The following is an 11,687-nucleotide window of genomic DNA, read 5'->3' on the forward strand; positions in this document are numbered from 1 at the left end:
ACACGAGAGCAACACTTTATAGAATATATTTTACATAAAAGAGACCTTAGGAAAAAAAAAGTGACTTTGATGTGCATTTTGGTTGTATTTATTTAGCCATAGATATGTAAATCACAAAGCCTAAACTGTCGCGCCAGTTACATAGATTATCATTATAATTGCATTACATTTGTGCATGGGTTGCACATACAGGGAACAGTTTTCCTGCACGACAGTAGATTGAGTCTGGTGGTGCTGAACAACAGGTGACCCTGAAATTCCCAATTTCAGCATTGCAAATACATTCAAAAAAGTATGGAATGTAAATCTGAGGCCAATATGGAATATATAACCTACCTGTCCCTCGCCCCAGGGATAATACAGAACACAAATTCCCCAGAACTCCAATGCAGTCTTGTTGCTGCCACAGTTTGCTGAAAATGTGTACTGTAGATTCAAAGCGTCTAACAGAAGGATCTCAATTATAAAAAGTAGGTTGGTTATAAAAAGTTATACAATTATGGTAATGATTTGGAGGCAGCACGGAGGCTTAGTGGTTAGCACTGTCGCCTTGCACCCCTAGGATCTGGGTTTGATTCCCGCCTCGGGTATGTGTGCGTGGAGTTTGCATGCTCTCCCCGTGCTTGAGGGGTTTTCTCCGGGTACTCCGGCTTCCTTCCACAGTCCAGACACATGCAGATTAGGCTAATTAGTCTTCCTAAAATGCCTGTAGTGTGCGAATAAATGTACCATCCATTGTGTACCCTGTCTTGTGCCCCAAGTCTCCTGCGATAGGCTTAAAAGAAAATTGCCCCCCCCCCCTCCCCCCCCCCAACACACACACACACACACATACAACTCTGTATACAGGATAATGCTATATAGTGAGTGTAAGTAATAATTAGCCAAATTAAGTAAATTTCCAAAAATGTAATTTATAGCGTTTTGCTGTGAAACATAAGTTAAGTTACGCCTTTATTCATCACATATGCATTACTGCACAGTGAAATTCCTACTTCACATATCCCAGCGTAACTGGGGTCAGAGCGCAGGGTCAGCCATGATACAGCGCTCTTGGAGCAGACAGGGTTAAGGGCCTTGCTCAAGGGCCCAAAAACGGCACCCTGGGGAACGAACCGCCGATCAGTAACTCAATGCCATATCCCTCCGAGCCACCACTGCCCCGCCTTATCATATCATATATGTTGCATGAAAATGTTATTACATGACTAATACAAAATATAACCATTAACTAAAGGCAGCATGATGGTATTGCCTCCTTGTAAATACAAGCAGCCTGTAAATACAAGGTACAAGTTTTATGTGAAAAGAGCAAGTACGCTAAGTAGCAAGCAGTGATGCTAACAAGGTAAAAACAGATTTATGGCTAAAGGACACTTCAGAGCCCTGTGGCATTCTCTGATGAAAAAAAAGCACACTCATCCATAGCTGAGAATAAGCAAGTATTATACACTTACACTTACAGTATATTTACCTCTCTGAATGTGGTTTAGATGATGATTGTTTTGTGGTAGATGTAGTTATTTCTGTACTTATTAATGTGACATACACCTGAATGTGACAATGCTGAAGGATCTTGGTATGCATGGCCAGATGAACAGGTTGGCACGAGACGAGTTTAAACTCATACAACATACTGTATATTCTTATTAAAAAATAATGATGTTTTTCTTTATTAACCCGATGACAGGTTTTATGCGATGTACTTACCAAAAAACAAAAGAAATAAAGAAAGCTTAGTTCAGCCAGCAACAAATAATATTAGGTTCTGTTCTTCTGCTCTGTGTAAGTAGGAGGATGAGAGACTTGAGCAGGTGGAGAACCACAATACATTTTTTTTTTTTTTTTTTTTTTGCCCAACGGTAGTTTTTGTTCTGTATTATCTTTTAGAAGGAAAAGTTATCTGTATGCCAACATTTGAGCTTAGCACAACATAAGGTGCACCGTGAATAATGGCTGATTAGCTAGATTTGTGTGCTTCAACAGCTGCTGACCCAGAATGCTGAATTTGCTGAATCTTTAAATTGCCGCACAATGGTGACACCGTGTTCTTCGGCTGGGACGCTGTTGGGTTACAGTGACACAATGTATACATTTTAAAAATACTGTTAAGGCATGTGTAAAATTGAGCAATTTTGTTATGTTAATCTACAAAATAGAAATTATTCATGTATGAAAGACTCGCACATATGAATCATGCAAGTTCATGTCAGTTATAATTAAGGAGATGCTTTTAAATGGTGTAAGTTAAAGTATGGGCAGTGTCAGCCTGTGGGGTTGTGGGGCCCTAGGTGAGATTATGAAAACTGGGCCCACTGGTGTAAATAACTGTCACAGCAATTTCACAAGCACATAAAATGACGATATTTAAGTGTATAAATGTGCATTGGGTATAAAATATTCAACATACAATACATGGTGTAAAAACATTTAATCAGATTTAAACACATTTGCATGTGTGTGTATATATACATATATACATATATATATATATATATATATATATATATATATATATATATATATATATATATATGTAAACATATGTTTAAAAAAATAGTTATATATATTTCATATATATACATATATATGAAACAGATAAAATTTAATATAAATGAATAGTATGAATACTATAGCAATAAATCATGTATTATGTATAGCAGAACATAACTTTAGTTTGAGCTTAACTTTCTCCTCTTCCTTTTTTTAGCTCCAGAAGGATACCGTTTGGTTGCCATGTCATTTTAAATAAAAAAAAAAACAATGTGCAATACACACACGTGTTAAATCCATATTACCATAAAGATTAAAATAAATAGCTTTAGTTTTTTTTTGACAGCACCTCTTCTGTCATCTAACTTCCTAATAAGCAATAGAACATCAATAAATGGTAAGGGCAGATCTAAAATGGGACATTTTTTGGACAGTTTTGACTTTTTAGCAAACATGAGCAATTTGAAGAGATATCGTGGAATCCCTGTGCACAAATACTACGATCATTACGGCTCTCCAGTTCTCCCAGTATATCACAGGTGGTGTTATGAGAATTAGTATTTGGTGCTTCTGTATATGTTTCAAATCTTTTATGCTTTGATTTATACTGTTTTGTGTTTATTATTGTTTTTAGCAATTTAGGTATTGCTTATATAGAGCTGTCCTTTTTATTTAATATGGTGTGTTTTTTTTTTTACTCACCGTTGTTGTGAATTGTATCATGTTTAATGGGTCCATGTGTTGCAAGTACAACGCTATGTTTATGTATTCACGTTATATTATGATGAGAAGGAAACGGGGCCCTTGTCATAAGGTGGGGCCCTAGTAGCATTGCTTGTTCAACGGGCCAGCACTGAGTATGTTGTGTACAATTCAAAAGAAACATGTTTTTATAAATCTTGTAAAAAATCTAGGTCAATCTAATCTATGATGCGTAATGTGTTTTGTCTGAGGAAGGTTGCATTTTTAATGTTCAATTCCGGACCAGACATGATGGAAAGTTCCACACGCTGGACAGGCCGGGTACTCAACCAGTATCCGCCCGCAGTGTGGGTCAGTGTGGGATCTCTCCATGTCATCAGCTTTCTTGTTACAACAACGGCACCTGTGTCGACTCCGGATCCTCTGTGTAGTAAGACTTTATTTCAACCACAATACAAAACCATATGGCTTTGCATGTTAGTTACACTAGTACACTATGGACTGAATGCTGGGTACTATCGCTAAACTACATCTTTTTTTACTCTATAATACACTTTACGTGTCAGTAGAATGAGTAGAATTGCCTACAAGTCATTCTGCAACAGATGGTATGGCCTCCAAAGGGCCCTGATCTCAACATAATTGAGGCTGTCTGGGAGAAAAGACAGCCAACGTCAGTGTAGAAAAAGAAAAAACCCTGGCATTTTCTTCAAGACGTTAAAAACAACCTGGCTGCCGATTTCCTAATAAAACATACAAGAGTTGATGCAGTTTTAAAGGCTGCATCAATATTGAGGACATTTATTGATTAGATAAACTGTACATTTCACCTCTACAAATATTACAGTATTATTTTTGAGTCTGTGCATGTCGGATTTCTCTTGGCTCTACACCGTCTTCTTTTTTAACATTATGTTGCTATTAAAATGTATTGCTTTTTAAACACTTTTTAATGTCTTTTTTTTCCTGACACTTCAGCTGCCAGTGCAGGTCTGGATGGAAAGGTGCTCTCTGCACTGAGAGGATATCCTTCTGTGATTTGGGACACGTCCCGCCCCCCTCGTGTGCCCGTGGTTCTACATGCGTTCCGCTTCCTGAAGGCTACAGCTGCCGGTGTCCCCTGGGCACCGGTGGCGAGTTCTGCCAGGAAGGTTAGCTGCTGAAGTACATTGGGAAATAAATCTTTGTTATAATGGTTAATTACTGTGAAATTGATGTTCCTATCAATCACAGAGAAGAACAGCAATTACGAGAATTAATTGTAAAGCTGGAGCTTATGCAAAATCAGAGATAACCAGACAGTGAATATTTCATACTGTATATAGTGCGTATAGAGAAGAATAATCCTCAGAGTGGGCAAATATTGCAAAGATGTGCAAAGCTTCTGCCATTGAGAAGGTGATTAGTTTCACCTGATTTAGTTTACAAGTCGTTTTTTAGAGGGGGGGGTAATCCTTTTCCAAATCAGTGATTCTGTTTTTTTTTTTGTTTGTTTTTTGACATGTTGGTGTTATATTTTTTACTTGGATGTTATAAGTTACGTTAAATAACTACAGCTGTTTCTATGCCTAATTGGTCAACTCATTGATTCATCAGTGTAAAACCTTCCACCTTTTTCCCCTGTTGAGGTGCTTTGATGTGATTTAGGTCATGTTGCATGGTAAAGTTTCTCCTGGATGAAATAAATACATGCATCTGTAAATTCTAATGCAACATTTATGAGAGAAATAATCAATAAAGATTAGTGAGCCTATTCCAGGAGCATCCATGCAAGACGACCAAGCCGTAGTATTACCTCCACCGTGCTTGACCAAGGGGCTTATATGTTATGCATCAAAGCAGCTTGTTACTTTCTTTTCACGCTTTGTGTTTTTCGTTGCTTTGGCCAGTGTTACCCTCGGTTCCAGAACTTGTGTGGCTCATTTCAGTATGAATTTCTTTACTAATTCCAATCTAGCCTGCTGCAGATGAGCCTCGTCTCTGGAAGTCTTCTTTAAACAGTGGCTTGTGATACCTTTACCTTCACTGTGGAGGTTGTTGGTGGTAACACTAACAGCTGTTTCAGATTTTTTTTTGCAATGATTGTGCAATGATCAAATTGGCTGCTTTTCTAAGCGTCCAAATGGCTTGCATTTATCCCGTAGACAGCTCTCTGGCCCTCATATTGTTTTACTTTGTTTAACCCATTAAGGCATACTTTAAAGGACATACTTGGTCAACTATAGGAAAAGAAAAGATGAAATTCCAATCTATTATCTCATATTTATCTTTTGATCTTAAACCCAAAACCATTGCCGTTCCAGAATTTTTTAAAGAGACAAATATATATATATATATTAGTGCTGTCAAAATTAGTGCGTTAACGCATGCGATTAATTTGAAATATTTAACGCATTAAAAAAATGTAACGCAATTAACGCGGTTGCATTTTTTTTTTTTTCTGTTGTGGCCGACGTGTGTTCAACGTGCAAAGAAGTATGGATAAGACCAAGGAAGGACTTTTAGACGGAAAGTTTCAGTATAAAATTCTGCCGGATGGTTCTGTGGATAAAACAAAAGTAATCTGTACATTTTGCAAAGCCGAATTTAAATACCACAGAAGTAATTCGTCTTTGACATATCACTTAAAAGCAAAACACCCCACCGAAACAATCTCTACAGGGCCTCCCCAATGTAAATTGCATTGATTGTTTTGAAATTCAAATGACACAAATGGCACATACCTGTGTTTTTATTTCTGTAATAAATATGGCTTTCAAGCCAACAGTTAATTTGGAGAATATTGATGGTTTATTGCAGGTATGTTGTTTACATGAGAAAATCTGTGTTACAAGTTAAACAAAAATTCCAATAAACAATCATATTTGAATTTAAATAGTTTAATTGTCTTGAGTTGACATTAATTATTTACATTTACATATTCCAAAAGTTTCAGTCTTTTAATTGTGATTAATCGCGATTAATTGCAAAAAAATTTTGCGATTAATTAGTTAATTTTTTTTAATCAATTGACAGCACTAATATATATATATATATATATATATATATATATATATATATATATATATAGGTTTTATGAAATTTTAATCATTTTTAACAAATGTCCTATAAACCTTAAAAGTCTGATTATTCCCCTTATCGCCCCCATAGTTTTGTCCATCAGCGATCCATTTTTTGAAGCTAATCGGTCCTCGTGGATGGCTTTTCCCCTCATACGCATGAGACACAGAACACACCTTCTACTGCAGTTCAAGACGATTTCACCAGAGGGCATCCTGTTCTACACAGCACAGTATCTGAGTGACCAAGCCGGTATGAAAAATCTCTCTCCAGCTATCTCAAGAGTCTTAACAAGTTAATAGTGAGTTTATCACTAAGTTTAGTATTACTCAATACATAATTAATAACGTTTCGGGGCTCTAGCAGCTAGCAGTCCTAGACAGCTTACATCTTATTGCACATTCTCGGTGTAAAAAAAAGAAAAACATAATGATTACAAAGACAATTAGGCTTGATAATTAGCTGTGCGGTTTGTTCAGCAGGGCACAGCTAAAAATGTAAAACAGTGTGTTTTTCTGGGATTCCCATGAAGTGATACATGCAGAGCACAGATGGGAAATGATGAAACTGTACAATTGTTTCTCATTAAAATGAAGTAAAGATAGAAATGTATGATAGGGTACACAAACTCTTTTATTGTTTTACAAATAGGAGCCACCCAGAATAGAATTATATTACTAAAGAATGATGTAATCAGACTGTTGAAATGAAACCATGAATAGAAAAAAGTACATTTTATTGCTTCAATAGTTAACGATGGTTAGCTTGTCTGAATGGTTGCCAGTATGGGGCTAGGTTTATCTATTTCGAATAGGAAAAAACAAACAAAACAGACAATCAGCTTAGAATTTCTTTACAGGATAGTCTTGTTAACGCCAACTACAGCAACTGAAGTAACCAAAATGGTCGGTCACAGCATCACCAGTAACCAATGTAACAACTCTTTAGTTTTAATTTATGTTAATAATTAATTTATGTATACTAGGTGGTATCAAAAAGTTTTGAGACTAGTTTTGTAACACGCCAACAGATGGCAGCACAAGGCAGGACCTTCGACATTGTCCTGTGTACATCGGGAGCTGTGCAACTGGTGCTATTCTGATCATGTGCGATAGCAAGTTAGAACAAAGAGTGAACGTGAAATTCGCCATGAAACTGGACAACAGAGATGTTTGACGTGATTTGGCAAGTTTGCGGCGATGCAACAATAAGTTGTTTGAGTTTTTTCCAGTGGCACGCACATTTAAGAGTGGAAGAATGTCACTGAAAGACGATGAGCGATCAGGAAGGTCTTTAACGAGTCCAACCCTGAAAATGTAAAAACCATACGGAAGAGTCCAGGCAATCTTCATGGGTTATTTAAACGTGTGTATTATGTGCCGTGTTGCTTCCAAGTTCACCCCCAGACTGCTGGTCCAGGAGCAGAAGGAATTTTACATCATGGTCTGCCAAGAACGCAGTGGCATGGATGACAAAGATCATTACCTGTAACAAAACTTGGATGTATAAGTACAACCCTGAGTCTTCACAGTGGAAGAGCACATCATCCCCACAACCAAAAAATGCAAGGGAGGTTTGCAGCTCGACCATTGTGCATTGAGAATTCATCCCCAGGGGCCAAACCATCAATAGCGAATTGTACTGCATGGTTTTAAGTCGCATGAGGGAGTCGCCTTTATACAGAGCTAATCTCAAAACTTTTCAATACCCTCTTGTATATAAGTATTTTCTTTAGACCAATCAACATGCATACATATTAACTAGTAATCTATAAGCATTGTTGTGCTCATTAGTTTTTAATACAAGTAACTAATAATAGTTACTATTACTAGTACTTTTTCAGAGCTAGCAGCTCAGTGGTAGGTCTTTTGTCTACCATGCGAAAGGCCCAGCTTCGATTCCCAGCCAATTCCCAAACCCCAGTCGCTGGATGCACCCGGTGTAAAACCTGTGTCAAATTGTTGTGCGGACTCCCTCAATGGGGGCAGCTGAAAGACTCACAACAAAATCAAACATTCAAATGAACTTTAGCTTTCCATTTGTGATTAGAAATTACAGTGGAACCTCGGATTGCGAGTAACATGGTTTGCGAGTCTTCCGCAAGACAAGCAAAGACTTTTAATAAATTTTGACTTGAAAAACGAGCAAATCTTGGTTTACGAGTACAGAGTATCATGTATCACGCATGCGCTTCTTGTTTTGACGCCGAGCGTGGTTTTCCTTTCTCTTGCGCTGCAGAACTGAATCAACATCCGGGCAATTCCACAATTTCATGGTACATTGTGTTTCTTGAAAGAGAACTGCGTATTCTCTAAGTGCACTATGTAGTCAGACATAGTCTTCGACAACATGCCTATGAATTTTTGTGCACCTTTGCTATTAGGTCCAGATAACTAAAAAAAAGTTCTTTTTTCTGGAGTAGGACTGCACACACACACACACACTCAAACTAATCTTTAATCTCTGTCTTCTCTCAAGGTGATTTCATCAGTCTGTCTTTGTCTGGAGGGTTTGTACAGCTGCGATACAATCTTGGTGACACAACAATTGTTCTACAGTCGCCAAACAAAGTGGACCTCACAGGAAGCACATGGCATACAGTGAAAGCTGAGAGAGATGGAAACCGAGGCTATCTGGTTTTGGATGAGCGCGGTGTACATCGCAACACCTCTAAGGGCATGACTACTCTTGATATCTCGACTGAAGTGTTTATTGGAGGAGTGTCTGTGATGAGTTTTGTTTCCAAAGATGCAGTGGAGAAAGAGGCAGTTAGCCTCACCGGAAGCATTCGTGAGGTCATTGTTAATGGCCATGAGCTTGAGCTCACGGAGAGGGGGGCTCTACGAGGGGTGGACGTGAAGGATTGGGATGGGACAAAGTGCGGGTACAAAGTGTGTAGGAACGGGGGTTCTTGCCAAGCACACAGCCATGATGCATTCATTTGCATTTGCCCTGCAGGATGGACGGGAGCATACTGTCAGCACTCTGTTTATTGCGTAGGAGCTCTGTGCCAACATGGTTCTCTCTGCATTCCAAACGTTACATCAGCCACATATTCCTGCATGTGTGGCCTCAGATGGCACGGAACCTACTGCGAGCAACGAGTGTCCCTGAGAACCATTCGCTTCCTTGGAAACTCGTATTTAAAATACAGAGACCCGAAATACAGCAGAAGGAACCTGATGCACACGCAGTTATCATTTAATCTCTCAGCAAGCTCAAAAGATGGCATGATTTTGTGGATGGGGAAGGCAGAGAGTGAAGATGATGATTATCTTGCTGTCGGACTTCAGGATGGTCATCTCAAAATAGCCATCAACCTCGGCGAGAAGATTGCAGTTCCTCTTGTTTCCCGTAACACAACTCTATGCTGTGAGCAATGGATATACATATGTATTACTCTCAATCACACTGTCATGCAAGCTTATGTGGATGGTAAGAAGGTTCTTTTTGAAGATATTGACCCGTTTGAACACTATGTTTCCATTAATTATGGGGGTGTTTTTTATTTCGGAGGTTTTGAACTGAACAGAGATGTAGGATGGGTTACTTCTGGGCTCTTTACATCAGGATTTGTAGGACATATTAAAGATATTCTTTTGTATCAAGACACAAGTATAATACAGCTTCTGAAAACATCTCAGGGCTTTAATGTTGTCAATGGAGATTAATAAAAATAGTGTTGTTATATTAAAAAATAATATTGTTATGCTTTGCCTAGTGGAGTTTGTGGACAAATGACTATCACACCAACATGTGCTTTGAATATCCAATTCCAGATTTCTGTAATTATTACCTCTACATTTTTTTGAACTAGATTTTAGAACATGGCTGTTTGGAGATTTGCCCCCTCAGCCATAAGAGCGTTGGTGAATTAAGGTAGCAAGAGAAGGTCTTCACCTGGAGTGGGGTTGAGGTTAAGGCTTTGTGCAAGCTACTAAAGTGGCACAGTGGCTTTGTGGTTAGTACTTACACCTTGCACCCCCAGGTCTGGGTTTGATTCCCGGCTTGGGTATGTTTGCATGTTCTCCCCATGCTTAGTGGGTTGGGCTAATTGGCGTTCCCGTGAAATGGGAATGAATGCAATGGTAATCACCATTGGGCTCCACGGTCACTACTTGGACTACAGAGGCTCCTAGATGAATGGATGGATGGATGGATGGATGCTGTCTACTCAAGTTACTTTCACCATCATGAACCAGCCTCTTAGTTTCATGTTGCTGTAATGCGTTTGTGTACCACATATGGGTGTGATGGTCAGGAGTCCACATACCTTTAGCCATATAGTATATATTGTAAGTGTATTTTTATAGATACACAAGTATTTACTTACTGTAGCCCATGTCTTGCTATATGTAATTTATTCTCTGCCCATACTGTGCCCATCACTGATAAGAGAACGCCATATACCACCTGATATTATTTGGGTCATAGCTGATTGTCAGCACTGACACTGACATGCTAGTTTATCAAATGGTAGAACAGGTGTGGATCAGACCCAGGAGCATTGCTGTATTTTTTTTTTACATCTCAATGATACAGTTGGTTTAAGACAAATGGCACCAATCAAAAATGTCTGTCACAGTATATGCCTATAAAATGTCCACCATGAATGTAGACGTGTGTAATAAAATTAAACAGTACTCAAACTTCAAGAGTCATAACTGTATTGAGAATTGTTAAGCAAATAATTTCTGGTATATGGTAACTACTGTTGAATAGGGTTACACCTTGGGGAGGTAAACCTGATACGAAGTGTTCTCGTGGTTCTAGTGTTTTCAATTACTTCACTATCATATTCTGAATCGGTACACATACTTCAAAAATATGAAAGCTATGTTTATTTCCTGTTTTATTCTCGTTATTTTCCACATAGCAGGTTGAGTAAAAACTCTGAGTTTGTTGGCTTCTTGTGTTTCCAAAAGCCAGAAGCCAACTGAGCTTACCTCAGATTCAGTTACTATGGCAGCACATTCTTTACAAGTTCTTCAACTAACCCTGAGTTTCTCCTGCAAATTCAAGGTCAGACATCTAAAATCATTTTTTTAAGAGCCAGTTGATATCAAAGCACAAGTACTTTGCAGAAATCCCCTTTGCAAGCGTCTGATCAGTCTCTACTGGGATGCATCATTTCCTGATGTCTAAGCGCCACGATTTTTCTGCACAATAAATCATTTATCTAAATATTTCTCAGCCATCATATTTCCAAGGCAACCATCTGTCAGGCTGTCAGAAATGTGAGTCTTGTACTGAAATGTTTACTGTACCGAGTTGGAGCTCTCAAGTCACAGACCCTCAAGCCTTATAAAAGATGAATTCCAGAGAAAAAAATGTTTTACTTGTTTTTGTAGCCCTTTTTTCCCCCATTGTCTAGGATGGATGTCAAATTTGGAGACACTTATAAATATATTTAGGTATCCTTTTCAAATTGA

The 11,687-nt window shown here is 38.3% G+C and overlaps 1 protein-coding gene across 1 annotated transcript in view; it reads left to right on the forward strand.

The window, feature by feature from the left end:
• Window positions 1–10,904, forward strand: part of eys (eyes shut homolog) — a 330,983-nt gene extending 320,079 nt beyond the window's left edge. The window contains 4 exon segments of the mRNA XM_053479756.1: window positions 3,451–3,625; window positions 4,174–4,346; window positions 6,346–6,507; window positions 8,734–10,904. Of these exon segments, the coding sequence (XP_053335731.1) occupies window positions 3,451–3,625; window positions 4,174–4,346; window positions 6,346–6,507; window positions 8,734–9,926 (1,703 nt within the window). The 3' untranslated portion in view covers window positions 9,927–10,904.
• Window positions 10,905–11,687: the final 783 nt, after the last annotated feature.

This window comes from Clarias gariepinus, chromosome 20, assembly GCF_024256425.1.
Source record: "Clarias gariepinus isolate MV-2021 ecotype Netherlands chromosome 20, CGAR_prim_01v2, whole genome shotgun sequence".
Taxonomy (NCBI): Eukaryota; Metazoa; Chordata; class Actinopteri; order Siluriformes; family Clariidae; genus Clarias; species Clarias gariepinus.